The sequence below is a fragment of the Anopheles merus genome, chromosome 2R (assembly GCF_017562075.2).
Source record: "Anopheles merus strain MAF chromosome 2R, AmerM5.1, whole genome shotgun sequence".
NCBI classification, from domain to species: Eukaryota; Metazoa; Arthropoda; class Insecta; order Diptera; family Culicidae; genus Anopheles; species Anopheles merus.
The window spans coordinates 59,120,488-59,134,073 of NC_054082.1; the positions used below are offsets into that span (position 1 = coordinate 59,120,488).

Genomic DNA, 13,586 nt, shown 5'->3' on the forward strand with positions numbered 1-13,586 from the left:
TTTTAAAGCACAAACGACAGTGGTTGATAAGCCTTTGCCCGTTTTAAGGTCTGATCCATTCGGTTTCGCTTATTCGGTAATGAAACATAGACTAAGGAATCGTTCTTATAAGTGTCGAATACGACATATTTAAAAAAGTATTTGAATGCAAATTTATCGATAATAATAAATGATAACTAATAAAGAGTACACATGATGTATCGATCTTTTTCTTCTTTGGCTCGACAACCGTTGTCGGCCAAGGCTTGCCATGATGAATCGATAACAATTTGAGTATGAATAATATCATTTAAAAAAATATTCTCGTACCATATTCAAAAGTATTAAATAACACCAATATTTTTATGTGTGTGATACTTTTTGAGGTTATTGTATAATTTAATTAATTTTAATTCATTTTTATCATTTGTCAATATAAATAATCAATTCACTGATGACATGCAAAAATTAACTGATTCTGTGTCGCTAGATCTTGAGAAATATTCATTAATCGACATATTGCACTTCTCGCAGATCAATGCATACAAAATTATCTAATCTTTTCAATACAGGTATTCCCCGATAAACGCTATCTATGCGGACCTGAGTCAATAACGTATTTCGAATAACGAATATCGTAAGTCAAATTTCGAAGTTATCAGTCAAATTATAGCTAATTTTCGTGTAATTTTGGTTGAAGTTGTAGGTTTTAGACATTAAATTAGTTTTTATTATCTGATTTCAAATGAAGATTACAAGTTTATATCTTTTGAAATGGGTTGTAAAATTCGACCAAAAGGGAATTTATTTTTTCATTTTACATTCGATGTGTCAAATCAGTACAATTAGCTAAACGAATTGTCAAATTTAGAAAACAGCGCATGGCGATATCGCGTATATCGAGTATGGCGTATATCGGGGAATACCTGTATTCTTTTTATTTCTTCGTATGACATGAAATCCGTAGCTGCACAAGTTCATGCTACCTATCTTATCGATTAAACGTAATTTTGAATGCTCATTTACAATTGCATTTTTGGATAGTGAACTAAAAATGTATTCGATACGTTGGCATAAATTCAACTACGTGTCTGTTCAATGAAGAATAACTAGTCGGCAAATAATAAATTCTACGTTTCTCGTGATCCCTATGTAGAATAAACATTTCAGGCACATTGTTATTAAATTTTTTATCGACGATTTTGATGTTGTTTATTTACATGCGCTCAAGCGATTCTCCCACACCAATTATTTGAGTGGCGCCTTTTTACGACCAAGCTATTTGTGTTGCTACAGGAGGTCTCTTTCGTTTAGTAAACAAAGCAGTCGTTCGCTGTTTGAGATCGCTTTGAGCTGCTGTTTCCATCTATCACTGTAATATAGTCCCTACTTCATTCACATGCGTTTGATCACGTTCGTTGTATTTTTTATATTGCTTCATCCATCTTATAAACATCATGGAATAGAAGATAGCAGAAGTTTAACACGGCTAAGAGTTGATTGAAGTACCGATCATTACATATTTTTTCCAATAAACAATTAGCCAAGCTTCATTGAATCAAACTTCAAACAATCAAGATCTCGGAATCAAATGCATGTTCCGCACAGTATCATTTCAAACTTTGAAGAAATTGATTTTGTAAACATGTATGTCGTGTATAAATCGTTCGCAAAGTAAAATAAGAATGTAATATAGTTGAACAGAATGCATTAGTTCAATACTTATGCATTAATTTTATATTTTTTTAAATAATTAGGGACATATTAATAAAATTTTGCGTGCTTTTCGCAGTCACCAAATACTGATATCATGAGCATGTAGCATGAAACAGATAATTAAATTTTTATTACTTACGGTTGCATTTCAAGTTAATTGCTGTAGCCTCTTGACGGACACAAAACTTACACCAAACGGATTGGTAAGAAAAACATATATTAAACATAAAATTAACACAAACAACGATTATTCAAACATCAAGAAAACAATACAATCAAAAGGTCAAATCTAAGTATGGAGTTTCCTATTTAAGATGCTGCCAATATCATAATAATTGAAACCTATGTATCAATGTACTCATCATTCCTTAGTATCCTCATGGTCTACTAGTTCATATTGGAATTTGCTTAAATGTAGATATCAACTATTGAATATGATGGGAGCTTTCTGTTTGTTTTGTTTTTTTATCGATATTGAGTGAAATTCGTAGCTATCACGAAATGTGCTATAAAATGAAATTCGTATCAGATATTTTATAAGAACCAAAATAATATAATTCTTGGTATGATTGTAGATAAATGACTTGCATCGATAATATTTTTAATAGATATTTTGTAACCCGATTAGCGGTACCTCATTAAATTTAATTTATTATTAAATTCCACCCAACAAATAATGTAAGAAACATTGGTATTGATAACAATTATTTTACTATACTTTTCAACCAAATTGAGGTGCTATTGATAACAACTAGAATTTAAAGCCATGTAAAGAACATAGCATTTAGTAGTCCATTTAAATAGTCACCTAAAAAGCGTGGCATGTAAAGAAATTCGTGAAAAAAACTTATATTAAAAGATAATAATAGGGTTTATGGAAGATTAAACCGTTTGATTGTGCATTACACAGTTTAAACTAGTCTCAGGTACTCGTATTTTTCACAGTTTCAATTGTAAACATGAAATTAACCATAGCTGTACATCCTTCTTGAATAATGAACAAAAAATTACCAAAAAAAGAACCGTCAACATATACCATAAAAAATTCAAACCATGCAATTCAAAATAAATAAAAATAATGATAAAATACAAAATAAAAACGTAACTTACCTATCCAGTCTGGTAGAAGAGTGCCCGCAAGAGATTCTGAGTATCTCTTACCTATAAAAAAGAAGATTTACTTAGATATCTCGATATGTATATACATGAGATATGTAGATATCTCGATACATATATATATATATATATATATATATATATATATATATATATATATATATATATATATATATATATATATATATATATATATATATATATATATATATATATATATATATATATATATATATATATATATATATATATATATATATATACTATATTTATATATATATATATATATATATATATATATATATATATATATATATATATATATATATATATATATATATATATATATAAATAAAATATATAAATATATCCATCCTTCAATAACCATGGCAACACAATACACAAATAAGAGAGATATCAGAGTTTATTCATAGTTTATATAGTTGTTCAATAAAAGAAATATTTGAGGGACAAAAATATTCTGAAAATAAAGGGATTGTCAAAAATTCAACAAAGAGGGTTTTTTTTAATTGAAGAGGTCTCAGATTAAAGAGAGTTGACTGTATGTTTATTTTGTATCTTAAAAATTGGTTTAGAAGTGTCTTTTTTTTAATTTATTGGGACTTTATATTTCTCGTTGACATATTAAATTTACAAAACATATCTGTATTATTGGCCATTTTAGGTCAATTTATCCAACTATTACATACAATTTACAGCAGTCAAAAGATAGTGAAGATATATTTGACAATCTAAAGCAATTGAAATATTTTTTACATTTTTTTTTGTGCAATTTGACCATTTGAAAATACTTTAAAGCATGCTGAATAATCCAGTGCATATACATTTGTTTTATTCGGAAATCATATCGGGTTTCTTGCGTTTCATTGTTTGCCATTGATCAATTTGTTAAATACTGCAGCGTTTAGAAAATACTTTTTTGAACATTTGCTTATCTTGGTACATGTTATTCGTCTCTTAAACTGTTTTATTACATGCATTCCATGAAAAGATATTGGATAATTATTGTAATTTATAACGATGAACCCATGAAGTTCAAAAAGTCGAAGGCATAAAGTCTATACTGCACTCATCATCAGCTGATGAACTCAGAGAGAATCAGCTGAGCTAGAATCTGCGCTCATTGTATGCTCTTGTGAGCATCACCTGCTGTAGGCCTGAGTAACTCAATGATATCGCAATGATGTTTGCGTAGAATTATTTTTAAAGAGGAGCGTAGCATGTGGTAGCATTGGTGAGTGTAAAACAAGTTTGAGTGTTCTTGGACTGAGTAACTATAATGATATCGTAATGAAGTTTGCGTAGAACGCGATGATTCTTTGAAAAGATGAGCGTAGCATGTAATATATTGATGAGTGTAAAACAAGTTGGAGTTTTCTTGATTCTGATTGCAAAGAAATCCAATACATGTTGCTTCAAGCAGTGAAAAAGCAATGCAACAATGACCAATAAAACAAACAATATGATCAATGTATCGTTTACACAATCGCTGTTTTTATTACAACTGCTACTACCACTAGTCAATTTATCACAAATTTTCATATCATGCTGATGACGCATATGAATAAAACGGAATAACATTAAGTACAACTCTTTCTGGCATGCTATCGTTTAAATTTAATTATGAATAAAATTAATTGAATCTTATTCTTTACTATTAGTTATTTTGACTCGATTCAGATTATTCAATTAAACTTAAGGCACCAAATGCATAAATAACTCTAATTGATTTTATTGTTGTATAGTCTTTGTAATATCAAAAATCAATCGAATGAATCATCAGTTATAAAAAAAACAATTGATGAATTCATACTTATTGGGCGGGAGAACGTAAATTTGAGGGTTTAGATTTTGATTATCTAGGCTAAATTATTGTTGTGAATTTAATTAATTGTGTTCTTCGTACTACAACCAGAGCACAGCTCTTTGTGACTGTATGGAAATTTTCTTTTTCATTTCTCGTAAGGAGCACCACCAGCCTCGGTGGTCTATTCGATAGTTTCATCGGCGTCAACAAAGCGGGACGTAATCAGATTCCAACCAGTCCGTCCCTGCTCAGCAAAGAGTTGACTATCCGGCTGCCTGGTACTAATATGCCTTAGAAGCCTATATAAACCAGCAGCGTAAATCGATACACCAAAAAGAATAAGAAGGATGGCCACGTCGTATTTATATGTTTTGTATCATAATGCAAATAAAACAAACCATCTACACCTGCATAGCGTAGGTTTTTCATGTCTGTTCTTTTATCGTGTTACAATTCACTCTCTCGGCTCTCACGCATGTACTTTCCGTGGGATTCAGCTCGCAGATAGAGAGCCGTTCCCTGAACATTGACTGTGGCGCCACCGGTGTTACACAGAATGATCCAAATGAGCGTAGAGTATGAAAGTGTTTCCTACCCCTCGTCCTTTTCCTCCTAGCACGACGGCTTCTGTGCAATGTGTTTGTGCTTAAGTTCAAAACAAACTGAAAATGCCGCCACGTAACATACAACGACACTAGAGAGCTTATTGTTTTCATAACATCCGTATTGGATGCAACTAAATCACCCATATGTTTACTAGGAAAAAAATCCTATGCAGGAAAGAGAGTGATGATCAAAAGAGAAATTAAATGGAAAGAACCACCGAAACGACTATTTGGTAAACCGAGCGCATGGAAAATGTTTTCTACGCTGCATCGTAATTGACCGTGCTGTCGTAACAGACAAGGCGCCGTTTACAATTCCATCGCCTTGCTGGTCGCCATACGTTGTCGAAAATCGTGTTGTAAAATGTTATGTATTATTTTGCTGTGAACCAAGAAATTAGTGCAACTGATGTAACGTTCTCAGGATCTCAAGTGCATCTTCACGTATTCTTTGAATTTTGCTAAATATTTCAGGCTATGTAATTGCAGAAATAGAAACCCTTAAACATAAGTTAGTATATCGCATTAGAATTAATGTTATGTATAAAATTCTACAAGAATTTCAAAGGAAAGCCCACCTAATATTTACAAAATATGAAGAGATCCTGCGACCAGAACTAAATAATTTCATGCATAGTAAAAAGCTAGTAATAATGAAATCATTTATTAATTACGTTCGTCTAGTTCTTAATAAAAAAGGAAAAATGGATATAGACCTAGAAACATTAAGTTATTATTTAATTTAAGGATATTCTTCTATTTAAGGATGTTTCTATTTCTTTAGGACAAAGAGAAATTAGATTAGCACTGTTAAATTATAAGACATAATCCTAAAATATATTGTGTTATAAAAAATGCAGTGGGAGTTTTTTTTGTCAGTCGCGTTTTATAGTCGTCGACTCATATGACTTAACAACATGCCCGTCATGTGTTCAAGACCTGAATGGACCGTACTGCTATACGTAGGACTGAATATTCTGCTATGGGCAATCAATGAGTCACTGAAAACCCACTAGTGATTCAGGCAGGCAAACCGCCAACGGATGTTGTGCCAAAGAAGAAGAAAAAAGTAATTATTAATTAATAATCGAGTCACACATCACGTACTGAATAGCGTAAAATGAAACAAAAAGTTGTTGAACTATTAAACTGTTTTACACAAGAATAACATAAAAAAAATAAATTTTAATAAAAATATCTAATAGTGTGGATGATTGGTTCGGGTAAATCCGCTCATAGTTTGTTATATTAATGAATTCAATAAAAATCCGAATATAATAAAAAGCCACTATCCTTACATAACTACGTTGTACAAGCTAAAACTGGCATACGACTGGCATTACTGCGTTGGTTGTTGGACTAAAAGGAATTAAAAAAAAAGTATTGGCAAATTGCAGACCTTTCTTTGCTTTCCAAAATACGTGAAGGAATGATCTTACTCGTATTATTCAAAATTATTTGTATTTCTTAATATAAATAGATTAGTATTTAACGCTGTTAACATCAAACATATATGTTCTATTATTGTAAGATGAATGAAACAGTGAACTGAAACTATTCAACCAACACGTTCCATACCTGTCTCTAGTATGGCAATTGTAAACGATGTGAGAAAATTGTACACGTGTTCTATCATGGTTATTAAATCATTTACTGTTGTTAAATGGTGTTAGCATTCTCTACTTCTTGCCCATAAAAAATGAACCGTTGAAAACTGTTCATTCCTTCCTTCTGTGATTTTATGCTCTCGTTTCTGTACATAGCTTCCTGAGCATAACCACACTTGGGAAAGATATGCCCTTATTTTTACCTAGCATGGTTCTTCTTAAATCGCTGGATGCTGCTAGAAATTATTATACCAGGCAACACTATTTATTACCGCTGTACATACAATGTCGGTCTTCCACGAAAGAATGAGCCACGAAATTAAATGAATGTGCAAAAACTATACCAAACTTTAACAAAACTACCCCTTAGTATGAGCCAATTTTACTAGAATACAGATCCAACGACGAGTGACATCTAGTAAGTAATTCTTACAATTCCAAAGTAGAGCTAAAGTAAATTTCATATGACAAGATGACGTTAATATTACTAGTACACATATTAGTTTTGCCCGCATAATTACATTTTTTTCTACTTTCACCTCTGTGATCAGCGACTTTGTCGATTATATAGGTCGCTTTTGGATTTTTTTTATTATTTAAAGAAATTTTATGATTTTTTTTCTGAGTATGAATTTTGTATTGTACAGACAGGTTATTCTTTTTATTTGGGCAAGCAATAAGTTACTTGACATTAAATCAGTACAGTGCGGGGGTTTCAAGGTAGTACAAAGTGAAAATTAATGTTGGGTTGCTCAAAACGAGTGTAATTTTTGCGATAAATTTTCAGTTTTTGAGCATAAATTTGATTGCAATGTGAATTCATTTGTCTTTGACAATTGAATTCATTTGTCTTCTCATACTATATTGGTTACAATTCGTCTCTAACACAACACCAATATTGAGAGAGTGTGAGTTGAAGATTGTTAGGCAACTGCGCGTAAATGAGTGGCTATAACACCTTCAAAAACCTAATGAACCAAAGGGAAAAAGGTGTGATGAAAATGAAATAGTGAGAGCCGAATTACTTCCCGAACCTCAAAACATCGCAATGTGTGATGACGGTTCATCTAAATCGGCCAAGGGTGTATGAAGGAGACTTCAAAATATTGCAAGAATGAGAGAAAATCGTACGAAAGAGAAGACAATAATTTTTTCTCATACAGGTGAACGATGAAGAATATTTCTGGCACAGAGCTCAGTTCAAAGCCAAACTAACTACCATTTTATTGCAACCTTTCGACGAGTGCTCACATCCACTGAATCTCGTTGTAAGGTGGTTCAAATTATTTCAATCGTTTATAAAAGTGAAGATGCGCATAAAACATTCATATTGAAATTAGATAACACAAAATGATTGTATGATCAATTAAATTTCACTGCAGTTACTACATTTAACCTGACAACAGTATACCTTTTGCAATTGTATCTTGTGCAAAAATCAATTGAAAAGTGAAGTAAAGTGTATATTTGCAGAAAATATCAAAACAAAAAAAAACAATGGATTGTTTGTTGGATTCAAATAAAATCATTAAAATTATTAAACCTGTTGCAATTCACTGCACTGATACAATGATGATGTTGGTTGAGCTTTTACTCAGAAGAGTTGTAAATTTGCCGACGGTAAACCGTTCGCCCGTTAATTTTATGAGCGGAAATACGAAAAACGATTACGCCTATTGCCCATCTCCCTGGTTGTAATTATTCATAAATAAGTCTTATCGGATTAACGCTCATCTTCCGACGGACGTTTGACCAACAGATTTAGTTATGCCTTCAGAAGCGCACCGCTGTTTCCAGGACGGATATGTTCATGAAGTGTGCACTGAGCTGGGTCATGATGTTCGTGTTTATTTGTTTATTTTAGGTTTCACAAAAAAAAAACACACTGAAGCATTTCGTAAGCAATGTATTTTTGAATTCATATAGGTTTCAAGGGCATGGTAAAACATAAAGATGATGGATGTGACTTGGTTTAATATAAATATTGGCGTATACTATAATGCCGCTAATAATCGCTAAAGAAGGCAAAAAGATTGTGACTCTCACATCATACCTCACATTTGTTTATGTACTCATACAGATCCGTCATAAAGTGTTTATTACGATGAATTATCGATGATAAATGACAAACCCTAGTTCCAGCTTGATGTACTTGAAGATGTAATATAATGTGCAATTGTACAAATGGTACATCTTAAGTTCAACTTGTTTGTTTAGATGATCAGATAAAGAGAGAAATTTATATGTTTCTTATCAACATTCAAACATAGTTTGATTTACGGTTGTTCAGGTTACACTGCATAATTGATTAAAAAATGACCAATGGTCCCTATCAACGTGGACCTGCTGCTTTGATTTAACATTTTTTTCGGATTTTTTTGTGATGCAAAAGACAAGGTCAAAATTAAGTTGCGTATACCTTACCGAAGAAATATGGTTAACCTTCAAAATCAATGTGAAACAAAGGTAAAGCCTGTTTGAAGCTGCAGCAATAAAATGAGTATCCATATAATAGATCACACTGAGCTATATTCGAACCAAGGCCAATGCCGTTTTGAAAGACGATGTCAAAGAAACTTCACAAATTTCTAATTGTATTGTCACGTAACAAAACCATAAGAAACAATCATATTTTTGCTTGACACCTTTTTTTGTCTAACCGGCACAAATGAAAAGGGTCGTAAAATAAAGATATGATGAGTCCTGACTCAATGGTTTGCTTTCGTTGGGTACAGTTTTCTTATTGTTACCTACCCGTGTGATTTCAGATTGTGCAAATAACCTTTCTAAAACAAAAAAGAAATAGAATAAAAACAATTTAAAAACACGTTTTTAAGGCATTTTTAAATTTTTATGTTGATATTAGTGCATTAAAACGCGTTTTTAAATTGTTTTTATTTCATATATTTTGGTAACTCATGTTCATGGTTTGGTCTGAACATAGTTACTTTTATCATTTCAAGTACATTTTACATAAATAGCAATCGACGAAACATCCTAGTAATAAATAGCAAAAGGGGAGAGCACAATCCAGTGCGTGAATTTGAGAGAGATGGTGAGAATAATGTTCGTAAAACACGGCGACCATAACATTTCCATAGCCAAAGTAAGCGACTACAATAAAAAAAACGTGGAATAAGCAGCGAATAGCAGTAAAAAAATAAACTGCGAATATTCGCTTTGTATCGTTGGTTGTAAAATAAACTTTTGTAACAACAAATATATTGCATTAAGATGAAATGAATGCAATGTAATGAATTGATTTTAAAAAGTTCACATAGTTTCATTTGTATAAGTTAATTTATTCAATCAAACCAAATGTATCATGATTAAAGTATTCACTGTTTATATATTTCCTAACGTTTCAAGTATTTAATAATTATTTTTAAACTGTTTATATTTTTTAGAATTGCTATCAAAAGTATAAAATAATTCAATTATTAAATAGTATCGCATTTAACTTCACGCATAACATTTACAACAAAAAAAACATGTAGAGCCTACAATAATAAAAGTGAATCACATAATCTGGCAACACTGTTTATCTACCACTATAGCCATCAAAATCATTCCAGACTAGCAATTACAGTTTTGAGCCCATGGTATCACCAACACACTTTGCTTCACCTTTCCAAATCCGTATGAGGCTCTGTTTGCTCGATTATGCCGTAGATTTTTCTTCTTTTTGTTATGGCTTGGAGCCTACCTTTGATTTTCGATTTCCTTGGTGAGGGTAGCTTATCAATGTTCAACTCTTCGATTTCTTGATATTTTTGAGGTCTCGTTTTCTACCACAAAAAGCATGAACGTTCTTTTGGAACAATCAACCCAAACAAGAAACGTTAGGGAAAAGGCGATGTATGGAGTGGTATCAGAATATGTTTTTTTAACCGCAAAGCTGAATAAAACCAGCATTGGAAAAAAAACTCAGATCTGAACTGAGAAGGATGAATTGGTTTGCAAATGGATAACTCTTGATTTATCGCTTGTATATTCCGTTTTACATTTTTCTTCGTCATTCTGCTCGTCGGATGATGTGCTATTACATATTTTGGTTGTGACCATGATTTTGATCACCTTACCGAGTAAACTATTCTGACGAAGTTTAGCAACTGACAGCTAAAAATCTCTCATCACATCGTTTATTAAAATGACAAATGAAAACAAAGATAAAATTAGTCAAAACTGAAAACAAAAACATCTAGCCTTTAATTTAACAATCAATGAACACACTGAACGTAACGCAATGTGAACGTAATTATTTATCGCAATGAAATGGGTTTGGATTCATATGATCTCTTTAAAACGGTTTCCCAATTAGTTTAAACATAAATGAAACCTTATATATACGAATTATGCACCTAACAGAATTTCTATCAAGTATAATATTTTGTTTATTGAACAAACATTATAAGCTTCTGTAATATTATGTTTGTTTTGCACTTTAAGAACAAAAAGAGTGTCTGTTTTGGATTTTATTCAAAATGTTTCTTTGTTTTGTATTGTGTTTTCATATCGGTTTATGGTTTTTATACACATTACATTTAATTTTTGAACAATTATTATTCTGAAGCAGCTGGAACAGACAATATACCTAGAAAAAACAAAGCTGAATTTATAGAGTTTATATAACAGCATTCTCAACTATTTCTAAATCATACTCTATATGATACAGTTCTGCTTCGGTTTCAACATTTAACCCCTTATTGCACACCGTCATCGATAAAGAATGCTTGCTCCACACTCGATCGCTAGGATAAAATTATGCACAAGCCGACACTGTGTCCCTTATTTTTGTTTGCTGTGTTCTTTTCCTTCATGTTGTTTCTCGTTCTGTCTGTCTGACACCTTTCATACTTGCTTTGGTATATTTTTGCCAGCTTACTCTTCGTTGGAGAACATGGTCACGTCACTGGTCGTTGGTTGAGATGCAAATTTATTGGAATACAGTTTTATTAATGTGAGAATTTTTTTATATTTTTGTCATTTCTTTTTAACTTCCGCTGTTTGATCATATGAAAACTGACATTCGTTAGACGAAAAATGTAATGTGTATCATCGATTGCTATCGACCGGTCACAATTGTTTGTTATAAATTATTATTATTAATGACTTTTTAAAACAAATTCAAAATCTTTCAAGTTTACAATTTTATTTTTTGTACTGTGAAACATATAAAAAATATGTATTCAACGCAATTCATTCTTTTATTTTCAACTTGGGTTTCATTGAGTTTGCTCCAGTGATGTCAAACTCATTTCACCACGTTGTCAAAAACTGTCTGAAAGAGAAATGCAAGTATTAATCGCATTGACGAAAATTTGTTCGAACGCAACTAATGAAATGGCAATAAAATAAAAAAAATAGAAATGCATACATATGTAAGATCAAGGTTTACTTCTCTATCATAGCACATTGCATCATGTCGTTTTTATTATCGGAAGCAGCATATTTGGGCTGCATATGCACACAACACCAAACCGAAAAGAACGTTAGACTCCGTTAAATTCCAACTTTCCAAAGATTCTCGGTTTCCTTAAAATTTTCAGGTTATCGTATAAAGTTATATTTATATATAGAGCACAAAAATATCAAAATTTTAGCATAAATTGGAAGCTTAATACCAGGTTTTTTTTTTTTGGTTTCTGAGCCAAATCCAGAGATTGGCGGAATTTGCCACACTAGTTTAGTAAGAATTGAAACAAAGCTATTTGTTATCTACTGTGTTATTCGATAGTTTTAAAAATAATAATCTGTCAGTGAAACAAATACTTTATCTTAAAGTAAAGCAGGTCGTTTCGAATGACCTCGATGATCGGAATCGATTCAAGATTGCATCATTGTCAACTCTGGTTTTAACGAATCAATCAATATAATTCGTGTTCTATTAGCATTTTATTTAGGAAGCAATACGACCTTTCATTCATAGGACTCTGTTATACGTTATATCAATCAAATAATTTTTATCGACCACATTTAGTCAACCACTATATGAACCATATGAACAAAAACATGTTAAAAACATGCTAACATTACACTACGAAACTTGCATCACTGTACTGTACTAGCTAAAGAAAATATTTAAATCATTTTTTAAGCATACAACAACAGAAACAGCATAAAATTCAGAAAGAAAAAATAAAGTGGCTTTAAAGCTTCTTCTTATTCTTCTTCTTGTTTAACACAACAACCGTAATCAGTTAAGGCTTGCCTGTACCACTAATGGGTTTGGCTATCAGTGACTTATTGATTATCCATAGCAGGATCAGTATTGCTGATGCTAGCAAATGATTTATACAGGGCTTGAAACCATGACGGATTTGTTATTAAGTTGTCAAAAGTTTTAGTCAAACCCTCTATGAAGGGTTAATGGGTGGTGAATATTCCTTTCAGATGCTGGAAGTCTTAAAACATTGCAATTTCAATACGATTATTATACTGGTAACTACTACTTTACTATGATACCCTGTCTAAAATCATTCACGCTGTAATTTTGATGGTATCTATTCTATTGTTTCAATTGTATAGCATCTGTTCGGCCGATTTGTCAAGCATACAAAGTATGAAATAGACGGAAAAATACAAGTTTACAACCATGTACCAATCATAGAAAACTCATAAAACTTCTTGCGATTGAATATATTACAATTATTACTTTACAAACACAAACATTCTTAAGACATTCTTTGGCCGTATTATCATTTATGCAATAAGTTGAATGAATGTTTCTTATGT

The 13,586-nt window shown here is 31.6% G+C and overlaps 1 protein-coding gene across 7 annotated transcripts in view; it reads right to left on the bottom strand.

Annotated features, from left to right (window-relative positions):
- The window catches only part of LOC121590281 (homeotic protein ultrabithorax), a 125,167-nt gene that overhangs the window by 31,931 nt on the left and 79,650 nt on the right, over positions 1-13,586 (bottom strand). For 6 of the 7 annotated variants that reach the window (XR_006004401.1, XM_041909793.1, XM_041909791.1 and 3 more), the window contains exon 3: positions 2,806-2,856. The exons of the other annotated variant lie outside the window; for it this stretch is intronic. Coding sequence is in view for 5 of the 6 variants with exons in the window: in XM_041909793.1 (XP_041765727.1) it covers positions 2,806-2,856 (51 nt within the window). In the remaining variant the exon portion in view is untranslated. The remainder of the gene's footprint in view (positions 1-2,805; positions 2,857-13,586) is intronic. 7 annotated transcript variants of the gene reach the window in all.